The sequence below is a fragment of the Carcharhinus amblyrhynchos genome, chromosome 28 (genome assembly GCF_965287045.1).
Source record: "Carcharhinus amblyrhynchos chromosome 28, sCarAmb.v2.hapA, whole genome shotgun sequence".
NCBI classification, from domain to species: Eukaryota; Metazoa; Chordata; class Chondrichthyes; order Carcharhiniformes; family Carcharhinidae; genus Carcharhinus; species Carcharhinus amblyrhynchos.
This window is the reverse complement of record NC_137351.1, coordinates 6,470,574-6,493,309: the sequence shown is the minus strand read 5'-3', so window position 1 is coordinate 6,493,309 and position 22,736 is coordinate 6,470,574. Positions and strand designations below refer to the sequence as shown.

The 22,736-nt window shown below is 38.2% G+C and overlaps 1 protein-coding gene across 1 annotated transcript in view; it reads left to right on the top strand.

The window, feature by feature from the left end:
• The window catches only part of LOC145359701 (monoacylglycerol lipase ABHD2-like), a 74,335-nt gene that overhangs the window by 9,641 nt on the left and 41,958 nt on the right, over positions 1-22,736 (top strand). Inside the window, exons 2-5 of the mRNA XM_080214463.1 lie at positions 1,005-1,074; positions 2,195-2,403; positions 15,545-15,720; positions 17,458-17,625. Of these exons, the coding sequence (XP_080070589.1) occupies positions 2,201-2,403; positions 15,545-15,720; positions 17,458-17,625 (547 nt within the window). The 5' untranslated portion in view covers positions 1,005-1,074; positions 2,195-2,200. The remainder of the gene's footprint in view (positions 1-1,004; positions 1,075-2,194; positions 2,404-15,544; positions 15,721-17,457; positions 17,626-22,736) is intronic.

Sequence of the window (22,736 nt, the reverse complement as noted above, 5' to 3'; positions counted from 1 at the left end):
GTACAGACAGGGTGGAGGGTCCGTGGGTAAACAAAGTGAAATTTATTGACAACCATTCAGAACAAAATGGTGATCTTACTGTAATAGTGCCTATGTTCACCCGTGCTCACTAAGTGCCGATGGTTTTTCTCATCTTCCTCACCCTCCCACCAAGCCTAGTACCTGTCCAGGACCCGCAACTGAGGTTGAGGCAGTCTGCTCATTTCCACACTTTTTTGGATGAGATGACTTTGATTGTGATCCCTTGCAGTTGTTGTGGAACAAGTGCTGGGGAGCCATTTATATGGAACTCCCCTGTACCTACAGCAGTTAAGTCATTACATGGCAGGTGAACCAGAGAGAATGCACTGTTGGAGCAGTGTGAAACTCCTGGGAATAGAAATTGATGCTAATGAGTTGTAAGATTTGGCCCAAAAACATACCATTGGTGCGAAATACTCAGGACTGAAAACTGTTTTGGTAAAACTTCGCCCTATGGAACTTATTCTTTTGATTCCTTTGCCCCGCTGCATTTCTCCACACTTTGAAAATCCTCCTTTTAAAACCTGTTTTTTCAGTAGTGCTTTCTGCCAGTTTCATAATACTCCTTCCACTTTAGTGGGACGTTTAATTTTAAAGCACTTTGGGGATGTGGTGGACGGGGGTGTATTTCTCTGCAATTAAATTAGGAATGCCAGTAGAACGTTCATGACGAGCAGTATATAGCTAATTCTAGATTAGACCAGAACTTTTAAACCAATAGATAATTTGAGAGTTAACAACTTTGGCAGCTTTGGAAAGTAATTGTAAAGTCAATAAGGAAGTAGTTACAAAAGCAAAGTACATTGTTTTGTTTTGCAGCTTATTTAAACTTAAATATCTTAAGATACAAGATGTACAAGGATATCTTGTAATGACTAAATAATTTACGGGATCTTTTTAATCGCAAGTTACAGATGCCTTCATAAGTTAGCATACATTTACAATTTTTGACATGTAATAATATAGTTTTTGTTTGTTTTTAGGTTGGGAATTGAAACTTGATACTGGAATTAATCTGAAGTTATTTTTTTACTAGAGTGAATAACTGAATTGGTAAGTTCTCCAATCATTTATTTTTCTTCCTTTTGCATCGTATTGTTGAAGAGAATTTTTAAGTTAGGTGAATTGGTTTTGACACTTTGCCACCTGCCACCTCCCTCCACCACCCAACCAATTCTTGAAATTCTGACCAGTAGACGGGTCTTGTTAGAACTATACTTTTTTAAATGTGAGAAATCCATATAGAGGCAAAGCCCATCATGCGTGACACCACCAAAACTGAAAAGGGCAGAACAGAGGGGGGATAAATTGAGAAATGCAATTTGATGATGCCATATTGGATTTTTAAAATCCCTAGGTATTGGAAGGAAGAAAGAACAAAGGCTGGAATGTTATGACTGTTCACGCTGGTGGAATTTTCCCATCTCATTGCAATGAATGTAGATTTGGCTGGACACCAAAGTCACCTATCTTGCTGCAATGAGTGTGGCATGAACAGCCAGTACAATCGCACCCAATATGTTTCATGTCATTCAACCCTATAAAGATATGTAAATTAAAAATGGGTTACATTATCTTATCAAGGTTGCTTTGGATCAGGAACCTGCTGCTGGGTTGAGAACCCTTGTGACTTGCTACAAGTGCAGCTTGTATATAGCCAAGTTTGCAAATTATGTTCCCCTTTTTTTCCACTCCCCTTATTTTCCCAATGTTATAGCTCACTTTGAAATCTTGCACATTGGATGTGTTGGTTGCATAATTTTTATATTCATTGATGGGGTGTGGGCATTGCTGGTGTGGCTGATCTTTATTGCCCATCTTTTATTGCTGTTGGGCAATAAGAGCCAATGCAGTCTGTGGTGGAGGTACGCCCACGATCCTATTAGAAACGTGTTGAGTCAAAATGTTTTGTATTTAGGTGTTTCTGCCAGGATGAAAATATTCACCTTTTTCTTGGTTTCCCTTTTCTTAACCACATCAGCTTCCACCCCGATTGTTCTTAATGACCACTGATGGCCAAAAACTTAGTTCTATCACCCCACCTGTTTTGGAATCCGGTAAACCTGATTTGAGTTGGCAAATCTTGATTCTTGCACCTGCTTGATAATCTGTGAGCTTTGGACAGATTTTTGTTTTAATTATTTTACTAACTGTTTTCATAAAATATCTGCAGATAACGATGGCTGACTCTGAGAGTGTGAGGATTGCTCCTGAAATGCCTGCCATGTTTGATGGAATGAAGTTGGCTGCAGTTGCAGCGGTGCTATATATCATTGTAAGATGTCTGAATCTTAAGAGTCCAACTGCACCTCCAGAGCTAACTTTCCAGGACACCCCACTCACACGGTTCTTGCTGAAATCATGCCCACTGTTGACCAAAGAGTAAGTAAAATAGTTGTTTTCCAGCTATTATCGGTACAAAGAATTAAGTATATAGTTGACAGTCGAAATGCAACACTGATTTCTCACTTGAAAGACTCAATAATGCGTTTTGTAGAATTGCGATTGTAAATAGATTACTTAATTTTAAGCGGTGATTGGCTAACAAAAGCATGAAATGCTGTGATGGATCAGCTTGATGTAGAAATGCCAAGAGGACTTTAACCTGGTGTTGAGATTTCTTACTATGAATCAGCTAGCCAGCCAACACCTATAAGGAAGTGAATAATGTTAATGTTTCAGGTACAACTCTATCAGAACTGTTCTTGTGGCCCCCTGAACCTTTCCAATATTTTTCATAGAATCATAGAAACTCTACAGTGCAGAAGCAGGCCATTTGGCCCTTTGAGTCTGCACTGACAACAATTCCACGCCAGGCCCTATCCCCCCCAACCATACACATTTACCCCACTAATCCCTCTAACCTACACATCCTGGGACATCAAAGGGGCAATTTAACATGGCCAATCAACTTAACCCATGTATCTTTGAACTGTGGGAGGAAACCAGAGCACTTGGAGGAAACCCACACAGACACGGGGAGAATGTGCAGACTCCATACAGACAGTGACCCAAGCCAGAAATTGAATTCAGGTCCCTAGAGCTGTGAGCCCACCATGCTGACCATTAATTATTGTGACTTACTTTCCATTGAATCCCTGCTAATCCCTCTGACACTAGGGTTAATTTAGCATGGCCAATCAGCCTAACCTGCGCATCTTTGGACTGTGGGAGGAAACTGGAGGAAACCCATGCAGACACGGGGAAAATATGCAAACTCTGCAAAATTGAACCTGGATCCCTGGTGCTGTGAGGCAGCAGTGCTAACCACTGTGCTGCCCCATTGTACCCAAGTATATCAAACCCATTTAACATATTTTGTGAAATTTGTTTACACATTTGTTACTTAAACCATATTTTTGCTCAGACAAATTACATTTATTGCTAAGGTGTTGTGAAATGATGTGAGTCATCCAGCTTCTGGATTTAGTTGACTATTAAGTCACTTTCATATTAGACTCTTCAGATTTTAGGACTCCTATATCTGTCTTGTAGCCTAGTTTTATCTGCATTTTGAATTAGAATATCAGTGTAAAACACCATTTAAATTGCTTTGGGTTGTGCTCTTGCACAGTCTTTGATGTACATCAAGAGTTCAATTATTTCCATATTCTCAATTTTTTTGAACACATCAGGTGTTTAAAGAAACTTTACTTATTAGTCACAAGTAAGGCTTGCATTAACACAGCAATAAAGTTACTGTGAAATTTCCCTAGTCGCCACACTCTGGCTCTTGTTCAGGTCAATGCACCTAACCAGCACGTCTTTCAGACTGTGGGAGGAAACCACAGCACCTGGAGGAAACCCACGCAGACACGGGGAGAATGTGCAACCCTCACACAGACAGTGCTAAGAGGGTTATCCAAGAAGTTTGTTCAAATTGCACTCCATATGCTTTCTAAGTATTTCAAATGTAGTTTTTCAACCGTTATTATTTTTAGAAATCCTTGTATAAGAAGTCAGAGGGACCTAAGTCATGCATCAGCTAGTCTAATTTTGGTGGCTTCTGTCAAATGTTTCAGTGCTTTCCTAGTAGTGTGTACAAAGAAGTTAATATCTTCTTAGAAGAAACGTTTCACAATTCCCTAATCTATTGGAATTCTTTGAATTTGGTAATTCATAATGCAATCGATGAACAAGATCAATTTCTGAGGATATAACTTGAATTTCCGGAAGATGTTTAACTAAAAGCTACTTTAGCATTGGTTTTGATTTAATTTTGATTCCAAGAGGCCTATTTCAGAGCCATGTCTTCTCCTTGATTTAAAATCTGTTATTCTGATAAGAGTCTTGTGCTCCCAATTTTGTGTGGATGAATACTTCTCGGGTAAGTGAGGCAGATTGAGCAGTTTAAATAGGATTCTGCTGAATCAGAAGTACTGCGGTTTGAAGATAAAAACAGCTGAGGAGGTACATCTGGCACTTCAAAAAAAACCCACACCGATTAATGCAATATTAGCCAGTTGATTTGAAAGTGGGGTTGGCAATGCAAGCAGATGGGAGATGGATGGAAGGACCATGGTTATTTGTGGTTTGGAGGAATTTTTTTCTGATATTGTTATTACTCAGATTATGAAAGGAGATTGCTTCTGCTGATATTAAAAAAGTGCTGTTGATGTTGGACAGAACCTCTTTCATTTATCACCACCTTTTAATGGCTATTTTTCCTGCCTGCCTTCTTTCTCAGCTAATTTTGAACCAGACTATTTTGGATTGAATGCCATGTGCTTTCTCTTTGAGCTTGAGCGACACAACATTTATTTAAGGAAAATCCAAGTGAATTAGATCTATACTCCGTTTCAAAGAATTCCAGTAGACTAGTGAAAATTATTTCAGGCTTTTGAAGTCATCTTAACATATTCTTTTGGTCTTTTTGTTTTATGTAACTGTTATTAAAATGAACTAAATATTTCTAATCTATAAAAATGGAAGTTGTAATTTGACCATAGTAATGTTGCTGTAAGAAGATTATTTATTTATTTTCAAAGATAAAACATGTAGTATATTCAACATTCACTCCAAAGGTATATTTTCAAACACTGCTCTTTTGGATTGGACAGCTATACTATGGAATGAATTAATCTCAATTATCTTTGTGCGACTAGTTCAAAATGTAACTAATGAGTGGATGGGAGCCCTTCTTGATTTTCTTTTGTAAAGCTTTTCATTAAAATAATTAAAGAAAAATTCTTGGATTATAATAGAACATATGAAAAATATAAACCATCTGGTTTAGATATGAAGACGGAAATGAAACTTCCATATTAAAATCTTCCAACGTTGTGTTTTCTGGCTAAGTATAAATGATTATTTCTGTAGTGAGCACCAGTGTGTTGGTACATAGATGCTTGGGGAGGCCAATAAGTTTATTACAGTGCTGCCTTTTGGTTACATATTACATTTGGTATAAAATCTTTTTCAGATGATGAATCATTCTACTGAACGGTGATTTTTATTTGTTTTAATGTTCCTCCCATCTTTTCTTGCCAACTTTCTCTGGTCTGTGGCTCAGCCTCTTGATGTCTTAAGGCTTGAGCCATCAAATAGCCCCTTGTGCATATACTGCTAGGGTTAGCATGAGTGACTGTGTCTGCATTTGTAAAGACTTCCTTGTGTTCAGCTAGCAACACCACTGTTTATCATGGATAAATTAAAAGCATCTTTCAATCAACACAAACCTATCACATCCATAACCTATAAATATATCAAATTTTATCTGAATTTATGTGACTATATTAAACACAATTTTTTTTAAAGAAAGACATAGTCAAAACAAGCCACATCTGTTCGTTTGTAAGAAGCAGTTTATTGCCTCAATAACGCAAGGTCCGGAATTTTACCAGACTCAACAAGTGATTTCCTTTCTATATCCTTCAGTTCCATTTATGTCTAGGTTTAATTTAAACTATATGCTCTTTGCTTTATACATTTTTTTGCCACAATTAATATAGCAAATCCTTGATCAGATTCCAGATTCCTTTTTGCATTAAGCAAATAGGAAACCTTAGCCTTCTGTCAATGCTATTGTAATTAATTCAAATGTGTAAATTTCTTGCATTTCTCCCTTAACAAGGAAATTTAAATTGCTTTCCACCTCTCCACCCAATAACAATGATTTATCTTTACTTGTAACTAGTATAAATCTATCACTACTACTTCAAAGATGCACCAGAAACTTAGCAATGTTCACTATGACAGCATGTCAAAAGTCTACATTACTCATTATTCAGTGAACAGTGCACCTAAAGATGTGTAAAGAGATAGCTTGTTAAGAGAGAGAAAATGAAGAATACGGTTATTTTGTTGCAATATTATCACTCTAGTAGTAATGCACTGAGTGAGCTTTTGACTTGCACAAAACCCATGCAATTGTGCATATTTAAAACCTAGTCCAGTATTGTTTTTATAATTTTGTTTTACATTCATGGGGAGGCAATGGCAAAGTGGTATTATCATTGGGAAGGTAATCCAGAGACCTTAGGTGGGAACTTGGATTCCAGTCCTACCACAGCAGATGTTGAAATTTGGATGCAAAGAAAAATTGAATTCAAAATTTAATGATGACCATTAAATCATTGCCAATTGTTGAAAAAACCCATCTGGTTCACTAATATCCTTTAGGGAAGGAAATTTACAATCCTTACCTGTCTGGCCTACATGTGACTCCAGATCCATAGCAATGTGGTTGACTCTTAATTGTCCTCTGAAATGGCCTAGCAAGCCACTCAGTTCAGTTAGGGGTTGCCAATAAATGCTGGCCCAGCCAGTGATGCCTACCTCCCATGAACAAATTTAAAAGTGTCACTGGTAAGGGCAGCATTTATTTCCTGTCTCTAGTTGTTGAGGAGATAGAGGTGAGCTGCAGCCTTAACTGCTGTAGTCCGTGATGAACACAAAAAAAGGCTCTTCCGTTACAACAATAAGTGTCTAAAAAAGGTAATTTTTGAAAGGAAACAAGTTTATGATCCAGAAAAGACAGTTTCTCACAAATCAAACTTTTCTCAATCATGAAATGTAGGTTTGAATTACAGCAAGCACATACATTACTTTTCATGTTGTTATTATTGTAAATGTCGATCACTGATGTAAATATCACAGTATCAGTGCCATGATACTGTTTCCAGAATTCCCTACAAGCCAGCCACATCTTTATGCCCTGTTCTTTCCACCTTACCCTCCATTTTATTGTAAACTGCCTGTTGTCATATCAAGAGAAATGGGCCGCTGCAGTTTATTTCCAGAGTTGTATATATGGTGAATAGTTTTTCTGTTTCCAGAGTATTGATGCAATCCAATGGCTTGCACCTTATTTCTTTTCTGTTTATTTCTCTTCCTCCTTTATTTACATTGTTTCTCTTTGTCTCAAAATTAGAGACCCACTGTTTTGCTCACAGTTCATGACGTGCTCACCAACTGAGCTACCTAATGCTTTTGTTTTGTCTTTTAAACCATGAGACCAGGTTTAAGAATGTTAATGGGATAATCACTTTGTTTATTGCTAAAACAATTACTCTGTTAAATATAGAGGTAAGTAAGAAAATAAGCAAATTCCTGTCTGGAGATGAGCCAAATAAGATCACAAAACGCCATGTATTTTGGAAGCTCAAAATGAGCAAATAACCTTTTTCAAGCTAATTGATTGCGTTTAACGTTAAGACATTGTGAAACCCCGGGCCTAAACTTCCTTTTGATTGAGTTCAATGTTATCATGGTGGTTGCTCAGCATATCAGCTGTTATAATCTCAACTCTGCTCCAGTGCAAAGATCAGTGTAAATGTTTCCCTTTCTTGCAGGGTTATTTAGTTATTGCAGAGAAGATGCAGGTCTCCTGTTTTAGCACTGTTATCAGTATATCCAAATGTATAACTTGGAATTTTTCAGCACTGAATGTGTGCTGTATCTGCAGCCCAGTAACAAAAACAGCAATGTTGCATTTACACTTGCTTTTCTCTGACCTACAATTTAGATTTGTACCATTGCCTGCTTCATGTTTTGAACCCTATAATTTATGTTCTGCATTATTCTGTTATAATTTTAAATTGCAGTTATAAATCACAATTCTAAATATGTTTTACTCTGTTTTATGTCTGAAATTTTGATGCAGACATGATCCATTTGGCTGTTTTGTTACAAGTAGTATGTGGGTATCCTAGACTCACTTGAGCCCCTTCCTTGGCTAGAACACCTAGCCTTGCCGTGGCATATTCTTTTCACAGTGAACTAACAGGAACTTGACGTGGAAAATTGTGGATGCAAATTCACGTTCTATCTCTGTAAATGGTTCCGCGTGTTTTTGAGATTCATTGGTTCACTAACTTGCCACTCAAGACACTTTATAGAAATAACTCTAAGACAAAGTGAAATTAAGTGCATAGCTAAGAGCTAGGGTGAAGAAATGGATTTTAAGTAAGTTCTTAAAGGTGGTGAGGTTTAGGGAGGAAATTCCAGAGGAGTTGAGGTAGTTGAAGTCTTAGCTGTTGATGTTGAGGCGAAGGGAGTGGAGAATGCACTAGAGATGAGAGGACTCTTGAAGGGTTATAATGCTGAAAAAGGTCAGAAATAGAGGGGCAAGGCCATGAATGGATTTGGCCGTGGGAATGAAAATTGGCTGTTTTAATAATGAAGACGATTTTCTGCTGGAATTGAAAGCTGAATTGTAAACTTCACCTTTTTCAAAATATGGTGTAGTTAGCCTTGACATGTATTTGGCCTTTACTCTATTAAATAAATATAAACCATGAAGAACTGGCACTCGATGCTTGGGTGGACAGGAATATGTTGGATTGGATTCCACATATGTCTAGGTTTGGGAATTTAAATCCTACACTCGCGCTCTTGAGACATTTGCTGAACTGTATTTCATTAACAATCGCATGAGATTTATAAAGGAAATTTGAATTGACTTTCTCTTCCCGAGACACTTATGAGAGCCTTGATTTTTTTTTTTCCCTGTAAACTTGAGATGCAGAAGAATGAAAAACTTCCTGTAGTAGTGGGCTTTGATGTATCCAGCTAATCCACTTGAGGATAATGTAAAATCATCTCTGCATGTGATTCACTTGGTTTGAATTTTTCCCAAAAAATATTGGCAAATGACTTTTGTGCTTATCTGTCACTAGTGGAAGAGCAGTAATATCCTCTGTTAACTTGGATCCTCGGTAAATAAATGACATAGCACCATAGTACACCATCCTATGTAGTCTCAGATTGGACCCCTTTGAGTCAGAACATTTAGGGTTCAAGCTAAATTACAAATTTGAGCACATAATCTAGTTTAATACTTCAACAAAATAGTAAAGAGGGACTGCATTGCCAGAGATGTCAATCCTGATATATTAAAGCCAAGCCCCATTTCTGTATTAGTGTGCACAAGAGCCTATAGCACTATTGAAAAGAGCAACAGCCGACAGTTTAACTGGTCATTTATCTATTTTGATGTTGGTAAAACTTTGGTCGTCATTTGTCTTTGCTTCAGAAATGTGCGTGGGCTTTGAAGCAGTTTTGACGTCCCGAGCACATGAAAGGCACTGTCAAATGCAAGTCTGTCTTTGAGAGGCCACCTCTCTTTCTTGCAGTTATTTACATTGATGGTATCTGTGGTTCAGTGAACATTATGTACACAGTTGCTATGTTTGTATTGCATTTGGAGTTTATATAAATATTTGCTTTTAAAATGGTGGCTCAACAGAGCTGTCTTGAAATGTTTGTATCGTCAATATAACAATACAGTCTACACAAAGATACCATATGGAAATGACATGCAAGATGGTAACTTGTTGCATCTTCATTTAATGACTGCTTCATGTTTAAACATGGAAATAATTCTATTTTTCCTTTGCTTCTGTCAATTCCCCTCACACAGGGTCACTGAGGCCAACAAATGTACCACATCTGTTGGGGTCAGTTTAGCTCAGTTGTCCGAACAGCTGGTTAGTGATACAGTGACACCAACAGCATAGGTTCAATTCCCATACAGGCTTAGTTACTCATGAAGTTCCACTTGATGAATCTCAGGTTAAATCACTACCAGTCAGCCTATGGTCATCTGGGACTATGGTGACTTTACTTACTTGCCCAACTGGCTGAGATCAGCTAACTCAGCACAGGCAAGAAATTAAGTCTTGCCCCTTGAATCACTAGTTTAAATGGGTGTGTTACATTCTCTTTGTGCACTGAGCCAACATCAAAGCAATAATCTGAATATTTCATAAATGTGTTTATTTATATAGCTGGTTAATTGATCATTTGGTGTCCAGGAATTATCCGTTATGATGCTTCTCTTTATTTTCTATGCTAGATTTTTCAGAAGTCAGTGACAGAATATCCTGTAGAATCATTGTTTTATGTAAATGACATAATGATTTCACCTGGGCTGTGTTGTAAGCAATGTTTATTTGTACAGAGTTTGGCTGAAGTTTGTGTGAGGTGTAGGTGATCTTTGGACTCGAGTGCAACTTGAATCAATGCAGCAATATAGAGTTTTTGTACAAAATTCTTGGATTTTATGTATATCTTCATAAGAAAAAGAAATTGTAGTAGGCCATTTGGCCCTTGAGCCTAATCCACCATTCAAAAAGATTGTCTATGTTCTTGCTTGCCAAACCACTGTCCCAAAATCCTTGACTCTCTTGTGATAACAATCTGCCCAACATATTGGTACATGGCAGGAAGAATTTTAAAGATCCTTCTTTAAAAAGCCTGACTCTTTGTGCATTATATTTGCATCTCCTCTTGTAGATACTTATTTGTCATCAGAAATTGCCTGTTCAAACACACAATCTAGGCAAACATTCTCGTACGTCACTGAAATAGTGGACTCTGAGGGAGGGCCTTTTTTTAAGTAAGGTATTGAAAGGAGGGTCTAGTCTAGCCTACATGAACAGGGTGGCACAGTGATTAGCACTTTGCTTCAAGGCATCAGAACTCGCGTTTGATTCCTGGGTTGGGTTGGGTTACTGTCTATGCAGAGTCTGCACGTTCTCCCTGTGTCTGTATGGGTTTCCTCCAACAGTCTGAAAGATGTGCTGGTTAGGTGCATTGGCCATGTGAAATTCTCCCTTGGTGTAACCAAACAGGTGCCAGAGTGTGGCGCCGAGGGGATTTTCACAAACTTCATTGCAGTGTTAACGTAAGCCTATCTGTGACACTAAATAAACTTTAAACTGTTTTTGGTCAGATTTATTTTTGAAGACAAGGGAGCTCAGTCTGAGCAACATTCTTTCTTTTGACAAATAGCTTCAAAACCAGACAAATCGATCATTTATCTAATTGTTTTTTTGACCTTTGTGTAAAGTGGCTGCCATGTTTCTAATTGTCTGGAGTGGTACTTCAGAGTGACTTGGTATACATGAAATGTTTTAATTTTCCTGAGAGACAATTGTTTCTTTTGTAAACATCAGTCTCAGAACAGCTGAATTGATGTAATCCATTTGAGCCAAATCACATCCTTTTGTGATGTGAAAGACTTTAGATTTTGGACCATGTGAAAAATAGAAAAGAAGGGACAACTTAATCTTCCAAGAGAGGGACATTTTCTTTTGTATTTGTGTTGCTAACTACACTAGATTTTGAGCAATTTGCAAGAAAGCAGAGATAACTGAGTTTTGGGCTGCTTTTCCAGGTTGATGTTTGGCTGCCAAAAAAAACATTTTGTCAGTGGTATTTCAATGTTAGGTATGTAGAGAATCGTTTACAACTGAAAACCAATCCAAGACCAAATTCTGGGTTGAATGGACTTGGGTGAATAATGTATGAACTCTCTTGAAATATACGTGTTGTTGCTAAGCTTTTATGTTTCAGACCAATAGACTGTAAAATTGCATTTAAGTCAACACATTTTCTGTGAAATGTAGTTCATTCACTCCCTCAAAATACTACCAATTAGCAATGACTGACCTGTAAACCTGCTGTTGCACAGTGAAATGACCCATGATGACATGGACCAAGTTATTATTGTACTATTAGATATAGTTTCACAGGTTAAGTAGACATAGTATGAAAATTTGAAGCACTGTCATTTGACTTTACTAAAACCCAAGAGTAGATTTGTTCATCTATAATTTTAACACCAGTTCCCCCTCAAATATGAGCTTAATCATAGTACTTGCTCATTTTACAGTAGCGTCCTCTAATTTTTAAAAATTAATGCCTGCATTCCCCACAATTAGTAGTGTAGAAGCTAGTTTTCAATCTTGCATTCCAGAGAAACATGATCTCTTAAAGGTGTATGATCTTTCTATTCTAAGACCATACAATATTTACAGGTTCTGGGTTTTCTTTCGTGTTACTTTGTAAACGTTTGTTTTTTAAGTTTCAGAATGTGAAGATTTTGTAACATTATAAATTAACCTTGTAAAATCTGAAACTTTGATTTCTTGGTCACCTTTTGCTCCATTTATATTCAGGTTTTATGGTGGAGATAGTTCACTGGGCTTTGTGATCTTTGAGTACTGTTCAACACAATCTCACATGGCTGACTGAATTTTTAATATCCTTTTCCATTAACTTTATCTGCTGATAATTGTGCATTTTGTGGTGTACCAGATTATTTCCTGTTTAACTTTAAAATTAAGTAATGAAGACCTTATCCTGAATGTTTTTAAACCCTGTAAAAAAATTTTAGGTACAATGATATTTTAATACTGCTCTTAGTGACTTAACACCTGATAGCTCAGGCAGTGTAATTACTGTGGTGGTCTACCAGCCAACTTCTAACATGTGCAGCACTGCTTCTGTTGTGATCAGCCATAGTTTTAGTGGTCAGATATACAGCTTTTCTGTCAGTGGAAAGATTTTTAATGCATCTTCAGATGCATCATTTAATATAACTGGAAAGATAAATGGGGAGTGACCAAAATTTGAAATAGAAAATGTTGTGAATATGCAGCAAATTTCAAAACTCAGTCTCCACCTGAAAAATCACCATCTTATTAGGTGCTGATTCCACATTTCTAGCATTTTCCGTTTTTGTTTAATTTGGGGTGGCATGGTGGCACAGTGGTTAGCACTGCTGCCTCACAGCACTTGGGACCCAGGTTCAATTCTGGCTATGGGTAACTGTCCATGTGGAATTTGCACGTTCTCCCCATGTCTACATTGGTTTCCTCCAGGTGTTATGGTTTTGTCCCACAATCCAGGGATGTGCAGGTTGGGTGAATTGGCCATGCTAAATTGCCCCGGTGACCAAAGATGTCTGGGTTAGGGGAGTAGCAGGGTAAGTACCATGGGGTTGCTGGGATAGGACAGGGGTAGGCCTGGGTAAGATACTCTCTTAGAGTGTTGGTGCAGATTCGATGGGCTAAATGGCCTCCTTCTGCAGTGTAGGGAATCTATGATACTGTCTCCGTGGGGGTCATCAATCCTAACCATAGATTGCACAGTGATGACAAGGAGTGCAAGACTGCTACCAGATGCTGGTCTTGGGCTATACATTGATCCAAAGTAATTATGGTTCAAACTTTTTATTTAGATTTTTTTAAACATTAGTCAGTCATCAAGTAAGAACCCTCTCCTAACATTGCAATAGAATCTACTTTCACAATAGTTGAGTGTAACGGTGCTGTCCATGAGTAAAGCATTATAAGATGTAACTGCAATGTGCCAACCCTACTTAATTTTACACTGAATGGAAATAAAATTAGAAGATATACCTAACTGTTGACAGCACTGCATTGGTGTATTAAATTAACTTTAATTGCATTGCTTCTATCAACAGCTTTCAATACAGCATTTATTATTTAGCGAGGTAGAGGATAATGTCCTGGAAGTATAGCACAAATTAAAAATTCCAGAAGACCAATTCAATTATGTGTAAAATAGTCTGACATAGTGTTCATGCGATCTAATTCAAGATGACTCAACAATGACGCTTGATATCAAAACTTGGTTCTAATGTTTCATGTAAAAACTAAATGTGTCATGGTTTCTAGATATTGTACTGGAGGTATGATTGAAATGCCAAGTAACCGGATGGGTAGAATGTAGAAAATGATGTAAAAACTGATACATAATGAATGCTATCAGCCACTTCACTTGAAGGTTAAAAAAGCTTTCATTTGTCAGTCATTAGTTGGGAAAGCAAGTTCCATCCTGAGTGATATGTGACTTCATTGTTGTCTGATCACAGGTGAAGTATCTCTAATATAGTACATATTAGAGCATAGTGCAACCATCATACAAAACAACCCCTCCACTTCCCAAAAAAATGTTCTTTGACATAGACGCACTGAGATTTTTTTCCAAAGAAAACTGATTAATTTTGCATACGTTGCATACAAAAAGTTCCTAAGTCTTGACCACAAAAATTATCAGCTTAATTGTCACTGATTACCTTATAATTTGTCTCAAAGTCCATTCTCTGACAAAACAAGTATTTTTTCCCTTTTGGTGGATTTGTACTGTTTTGCAGTCTCTTTAAATTTAGAGTCTTGCAGCCTCGGTGGTAAATCAAGTTAACAGGAAGATTTTTTTTGTGGACCAACGGTGATGTTGTATAGCATATAAATGAATGTAAAATTTTCCCAGTGAAATGAGCAATCAGTTTAAGAATACAACAAATAAGAACATGGCTGACTTGACCTTGGTCTCAACTCCATTTTCTTGCTTGTTACCCATAACCCTTTGACTTCCCTATATTTTAAGAATCTATCCAGCTCAACCTTGAATATATTCAAAGAGAGTTATGTTAGTGAAATCCAAAGATTCACACTACTACATGAGAGTAACTTCCCCCTCATCTCAGTCTTAAATTCGTTCCCTAGCTCTAGATTTCCCATGAGAGGAAGCAACATTTCAGCATCTACCCTGTCAAGCTCTTCGTAATCACATATATTTCAAAAGATTGCTCTCCGATGAGTAGAGGCCCAACCTGCTTAGTCTTTTCTCGCAAGACAACCCCTTCATCTGAAGAATCAAACAAACTGATGAATCTTCTCTGAATAGTCTATGCAGCAGATATATTCCACTTTAAATAAGGATACCAAAACTCTACAATTCTAGTTGTGGCCTCTGTGACACCTAGTGTAAAAGGAGAGAGAATCAGCATAAAAGATTAATTATAAATTTGATGTGTGGCAAATATTTAAAAATATTTTTAAAAAAATCATATTTTAGTTTTACTGCTGTAGGGCCTTTGTTGAGTTTCCTCTCGCAGCTGATTTTATTGGAGAGGCAGAAAAGGTAGAGATCTGATTGGGCATTAGTAGTTAAAAGTGTCATTAGCTACAGAGGCCTGTGGCTTTGGTTTGAATGCTAAAAGTCACCATAGTCCCAGATGAGCATAGCCCCTCAAAGTGGAGAGCTGAACTGTAGTGATTTAACCTGAGGGGCGAGGTTGAGAATAACTTCAGCTTCAGTATGAGAATTGAGCCTGCTTTGTTGGTGTCGCTCTGCATCGCTAACAAGCTAATTGACCATTTGGAGGGTAGGCAGGATGGAAATGGACGAAAGGAGAGATGAATAAATGATATGCACAAGCAAGTCAATTTATGTAACCAGTGTTTTTGAAATCTGATTTAATGAATAGATACATCCCACCCCTGATCTGGGGAAAGAGTGGACACGTACAGACTGCATTATATGGTAAAATGGGACGTGTAAGCTCTCCTCATCCCTATGGTCTCCGCAAATATATCTCTATGCCTGATGGAGCGACTGCTACGTGGGATCTTTTTGAGCCTTTGGCAGAGCATAACACTGGAGGTAAGTGGAACGACGTTGTGCTGAATACAAATTGATTAAGGTTTATTGTAATAAAGTTTTCTTGGTGTTGTCTTTGTTAGGAAACAGATCAAACTCCAAGATATATTGTGAAGTTAGCCTAGACCTTAACTTTTTATGATTTTGGCATAACGTGTTTCGCTTCAGGCATGATTCAGTTGACCCACTAGGAAGTTTTTATCAAAACAACCTTTACATTTAACAACACAAATAAAATATAACAAAAATAAAGAGGCCAAATTTTGGAAATACTTCAACATGAGAAGGTAAAATTCTTAACTATTTCTATTGCTATTTGTATAATTCCAGTGTAAACAGTACCCCTTGGAGACATGAATCCCTTTTTTAAAAAAATCAGCACAGAAACAGATACCCACATGGTTGCTAGATTTCTAGCCTTTTAATAGTCCTGGACAGAGATCCAGACAACTGACTCCTATACAAAAGTTTCCAGAGAAGGATCCACCACCACCACCGCAGAATCTCAGATAAAGAGACTTATTTCCTGGCAGATTCCAGTCTCCAACTCCAGAGAGAGATAAAGAAGCATAGAGAAAGCGACACCTCAACGCCCCAAGCAGCAGACTAAGCTTGATTTTTCTCTGTAAGCCCAGCTCCATCCATTCATTTGATTTTTTTTCAATCTAATCAAGTCCTGCTTTGCAAACCCAAGAGAAAATGCTAAAAACAACAGAACAACATTAATCCAGATTTAAAAAACTTTCTAGCAATTAGGAGCAATTATGCTGGTGCAGTAACCCAGTGGCACTGATGTTAGAACAAACTTTTTTAAAAATGATTGAAAACATTTCTTAAAGGTGCAATATTGTCACCCATTTCTTTTGTACATGGTTGTGAAAGCAGGAGGGTGGCAGGTTCACTTTCTAGTTTATTTAGCTGACCCCTGCAGCAAAGGTGATGTACCGCTGTCTGCACTGCTGGGTTTGGGGAAAGTATGGGTAAATTGGCATTGGTTTCTGATCTTGTTTGCTGCTCACTAACTCTTTTCGAAGGCTCACATTAGATTACGACAGTATTCAGCTCACTGTGCTGCAAACTACATGAAAATAGAATACTTTTGCTAGACTGATGTACAAGACATTAGACCCCATCTTGAACGATCTAATTCTGGTCGCCTAATCAAGATCTGTCTCCAGGATACAGAAGTTTCAAAAGAAAAACAAGATTAAATTTTATAAGGAAAGTTTTTAATGAAGTTGGGCTTGTATGCTTTAGAAAAGTGGAGGTTGACATTAGGTTTACAAGGTTGCAGAGGGATTGATAAAATTGAAGGAGACCAATTGTTCATTGATGCAGAGTCAAATACCAAGAACACACGTTAAAAGCTAAAAGTTTTCTTTATTAATTCAGAGAATGTGGGCACTGCTGACAAGGCCAGCATTTATTACTCACCTCAAATTGCCATTGGGTGGAAATTAGAATATGAAATGAGATTGAGCAAAATATTTTTATTCAAAGGGAACGAGAATTGTGGAATTATTTACCATAACAGGCATCAAAGTCCAAATGAGTTCTGCAGAAATAACTTGGGAATTAAGTTGGTGTAATTGAAAGAGGTTGATTATAACAAATGGTTTTTTTGATTTCAAACAAGCATCTTCTGTTAAGATTTGAGACATTTAGTAAAACGATTGTGAATTGATGTTTGAAATGAAATTCACTATTTGTGTTAATGCTGCTATGTCCTATATTTGCTAGACGATATTACTATGGTGATTTGCCCTGGGATAGCCAATCACAGTGAAAAGCAGTATATACGAACGTTTGTTGACTACGCCCAGAAGCATGGCTACCGATGTGCTGTTCTTAACCATCTTGGTGCATTGCCAAATATTGAGCTCACTTCTCCTCGTATGTTTACGTACGGTAAGGAAGTTTACATTCTGAATTTTTGAACGGGAGAAAAATTTATTATGCGTTGGTCATGGGTATACTTTTAGCAATGGACATAACTACAAGAGAATTAAACAGTTTTTTGTAAAACAAACTTGTCCTAATGTTCCATAATGAAGTAATTTTTCCATTGCAGCAGAAACTGGTTATTTCAGTCCTATTTCACTTCAACAGCAATAACAACTACTTGCATTTCCATAACAAGAACAGAGGAAGTTGGAAAAACTCAGCTAGTCTGCTAGCTTCTATTAGGAGAGAAACACAGTCAACGTTTTGAGCCTTTGTTAGAACGGAAAGGAGGGAAAATGTTAGAGGAAAAGAAACTGCAACAAAAAGTAGCAACTTTAAGAACAAGTGAGAGATGGTCAGGTGCGAAAGGGAGTATTTAAGATAGGGGAGAAAGGTCAAAATCTAAAGTTGCCGAATGTGCTCAACCGTGTCCTTGGTCTACTGCAATGCTGTGGTGAAGCCCAGCACAAGTTGGAGGAACAACATCTCATCATCCAGTCGGGCACTTTGCAGCCCTCGAGACTCCATGTTGAGTATGGCAACTTTATATTTTGACCTTTCTCCTCCATCCTTCAGCTCAATAGGTGATGCCTGAAGCAACAGCAAGCAGGGGCTGAAGAAAGCAGCCACCAAGAGGCGCACCAAGGGCGAGAAGAAGCTTAAGAAGAGCCGCAAGGAGAGCTACAGCATCTACATCTGAAAGGTGCTGAAGCAGATCCATCTGGACACTGATATCTCTTCCTTGGCCTTGAGTGTCATTAACTCGTTCGTCAACAACATCTTCAAGTGGATTGCCTGCGAGGCCTCCCGTCTCATCTGCCACAGCAAGTGGCAGACCATCTCCTCCCAGGAAATCCAGACCACCGTCCGCCTCCTGCTGCCTGGCGAGTTGGCAAAACATAGTCTCTGAGGGCACCAAGGTGGTCACCAAGTACACCAGTTGCAAATAACAAGTGCCTCTGGACAAATACAGACCGTACTCAAAAAAAAAAACTCCATCTTAAACTCCCCCCACCCCCATTCTCTTTTCCTTTTTTAAAAGAATATTCCATACATGTAAAGCCTCAGTGCACAACATCTCCTCCCCTTCACACTTGTCCATTTGTTCTTACAGTTACTATTTTTTTATTGCAGTCTCTTTTGCTCTAACGTTTTTCCTTCCTTTCAGTTCTGACAAAGGGTCCATGACTTGAAACGTTAACTGTTTCTCTCCTGATAGGTGCTGGCAGACCTGAGTTTTTCCAGATTCCTCTGTTTTTGTTTCAGATTTCAGCATCTGCAGTATTTTGTTTATTTTAGTTGCATTTATATAATGGCCATGACATATTAAAGCTGCCTCTCACATGCATAATTAGCTATGAGGCCATTCTGACATTGTCACAGCCTGAGTCATGGAAGAAAGCCAGATGCCAGCAACTTCAAATTGCGAGCTTTTCCAATTATCTGTTTGGCGAAATGCAACTAGCTAGTATGATGTCTGCTTTGCCAGTCGCATATTTTTGAGGTTTTGGTGCCTGGTCCAATTCTGAGGATATTTCAGTGTGCCCCTTTTAAAGTTTTGGGAGACTCTGGCTGCTTTATTCAGTGATGACATTGGAGCGACCTCAAAGAAAGGTTTAAAATAGCTGCATCATTGTGTCTTACTGATAGGTTTGTAGCTGAGAGGCAGAGGCAGATTTTCATGTGGAGAGAACTATGTGTACTGGACAGAAGGTGCTATTGTCATGGTGCTATTTTTCCCACAGATTTAATGTTAATTCCTATTTGTGTTTCAAGCAAAATTTTAATGGTACAGTTAACATTCTGTTTCTGTGCACAAGATAAATGTGCAGTAAAAAAATAAGTAGTTTAACCTTTTCAGTGGCTCACTGCATTTGCCAGAAAGCCCACACTTATTACAGTGCAATTACCATGTTTACTTAAGTCCGACAGTGCAGGGTACTGCAGAAATGAAGTTTGTATTTCACAATGAAAGCACAGATAAGACTTAACAATTTGTATGCCGTTGTGCTGTTTAATTTCTAGTCATGCTCCTCCATTGCCAGGTTTAACATGATTAAAATTTGCAGATATTTTCCATTTCTTGTGGAAAAATTAGTGTTTTGTGAATATTTGCTATTAATTCTGGTTTGGTTAAATTAAGTTAATTTTTTAAAATCCAAATTTTCCCTTTACTTCCCAGTTGATGGACTGACTCATTTGTTCCTTCCTTGCTTCCCTCACTCCACCCCACTGCCCTTTGCTGCAGTTCATATTGGTACTGTTCTTCCTTTCTTTCCAAACACCTCCCCCTCAGTCCCCTGCTCTCCCCCTCCTCCCCAGTTTCCAGCTCCTACCTGCTACTCGGGCAAATCAAGCACATCTGTACGTTGGACAGAGGTCTTAAGTTTGCTGTTTTTTATTGCAGAGCAAGCAATACACCTTAATGCCTTGTAACAACTGCATTATTAGGTAGAGGCTTTGAGGAAAGGATTGTGCAGTGAAGCGAAGATCATTTTTGGATGAGGGATGATTTGCTCAGAATTCGTGATTTTTAAAAACTGTGACCAGAATCTTCACATGGCTTTGCCAGTAGTTCAACTGGTAATTTCTAGTGTAGAGCCAAGGTATCTAGATCAGAAATTTCAAGGTTCCATCCCTAATCTGTTCTGGGTGAGATGATCTCAGCTGGCAAGTTGGCTGCTATCAGTGTAGCGTAAAGGGGGAGAAAAACTAGATTCTTGTCCTGGCGGGAAGTGTGTGACCTCAAGTTTGGCAATGAATTACAGTTGTCCTAACATTGCCAATGGTGGATGTTGTCGCTGGCCTTTTTAAGAGACATATGTTGAGAGGGTCATGTGATCAGATCACCTAATGGGGTATGAGTGCGGGAATTGGTGTAGAGTGTGGGCTTTTGCAGGCAGATTCAATCCTGCGACTGGAAGTTTTAACATCGTGAAAGTGCTCTGTATATTTATACGCTTGTGAATAAACTGTTATGCTAACTGGTGGTCCCCAATCCTTGCAACTACTACAGTGGAATAATCTGCCTGTACTAATTTGTATAGATTCATACTGTACATGGAGTAGCGCTTAAAGGAGTTGCCAGAGGGTATCTTGACAAGAGCACAATCAGGACAAAAGTGCAGGAAAATAAAGTGTGTACCATTGATATGAATTTGATTATTAGTGTTCAGAGATCACCTTTTGAATATCTAAAGTAAGTGCCATCTTCAGAGTGTTCATTATTGTGCTTTCTGATAGGAGGAACTAACAAACAGTGTATATCAGTCATGGTCTATGTTCACTTCCTTTCATTTTTTGCTACCTAACCTCTTGGGAAGAGTTCAACTGGCTTTGTTTAATGTGCAGGCAGCATTTCTAACAGCTGATGTAGAAACAGCAACAGTTGAATGTGTTAGCAATTAAAAATAGTGTAATGGAATATGATAGGACAATAGAAGCAAATTAATATCTCCATGTTAGATATGGAGTCTTGATGCTCAACAAGGAACCAAAAATGCTTTGAAGTAGAGCAAAGTTGACAAAAGCTCTGTCTATATTTCATGTCCTAAAGATTCTATTAATTTTTTCAAAATTGCCAAGTTGGGGACATCTCCGAACACCACAGTTGGGAGCAGCACTGGATATATGTGTAATGGTCATTGAGTTCTCATTTAAATCAGCATGGGTTTTGTCAAAAATGGTATTTTTCCCTGCTGTAAGTTTGTTACCACACTTCATGTAAATTGAAAAAAATATTATTTGAGAAGTTTTATATTTAATCATGTGGTCCCAGGTGAGTGATAGAGGAGGTAGAAAGAGGAAGGAGGTAAACAGTTGGTATCATGAAAGCTGTCACAGCACAGTAAGTTATTTGGTTTACCTTGCCCAACTTTCTGCTTAACAAACCTAAAGTGATGCATCCTTCACTTCCCCCATTTGCTGTTTAACTCCCAATGCTGCAAATATTTATTAATGCTTGAAAAGCTGCACTGATCTCAGCCTATTTAACCTATAAAATCCTTAACCATTTAAATAACCTCTTAATGTTTGTTGCAATGGAATTTGTCCCGGTATCTCAAGTCTCTTAACCCAGATGTCAACTTGACAAATCTGTGTTGAACAGTCACTATAATTTTAGCCTACTTTCTATAATAAATTCCTCAACTGTACAACATTATCTGGCCTGGTGACTGTCATGCAGATTTAACATTACATTGAACTGCATATCTAATTTATAAAACCTAAATGTTATTTACGGCTTTATCGACCTCCATTTGCACTCAAAGAATTTTCTATTTCAACCATTAGACTTGCACCCTTTCACTTCCATTCCTCATTTTCCTCCTAAAATGTGTAATCTTATTCTCTTTCCAAACTGTACTATAATTATACCCTCCAAGTCCAGTCCTTGTCCTCATTTTCAAAGCTCCCTACTTTTGTGCTGGAAACCAATTGTTGGGTTTCAAAAGACTGGAGATTATAGGATAATCCTCTATGCAATTCCAGAGCCACAACAATGTGGTTGACTCTCAACTGCCCTCTGAAATTGCCTAGCAAGCCCCACAGTTCAAGAGTGATTAGGGATGGGTAACATTTGCTGGCCAACCAGCGACGTCCATGTTCCACATGTTTTTAAAAAAAGTGCTTTGTATTTTTTGGAAGGAATTGGGGGTGCGGTTACTGCCAAACTTGATCTCATCTGACCCTGGTGGCTACATAGGTACTGGTGCAAATGGAAATATGAATTGTCTTAAAGTATGTGAATACCAAGAGAACACAACTTTTTTAAACTTCAACTCATGTATCACTGATGCATGAAAGACTAATCTGCAACAGCACCTTCCATATTTGTGATCGCCAGTGCCTAACAAAAACAAAGCAGCAGGTGAAAGGGAACACCATCGTTTGCAAGTCCCCCCCCCCACCCACCCAACTTGGAAATATCACCATCCACTCGCCATTGCTGGGTAAAACTCCAGACAAACTATCTGTTGGATGTGCCCTACCCTGTTGTTAGCTGTCCATTGATTCGAGGATAACATCCACTGGCTCATGAGTTTCTGCAGTGGTCTTCATATGACTGAACAGGC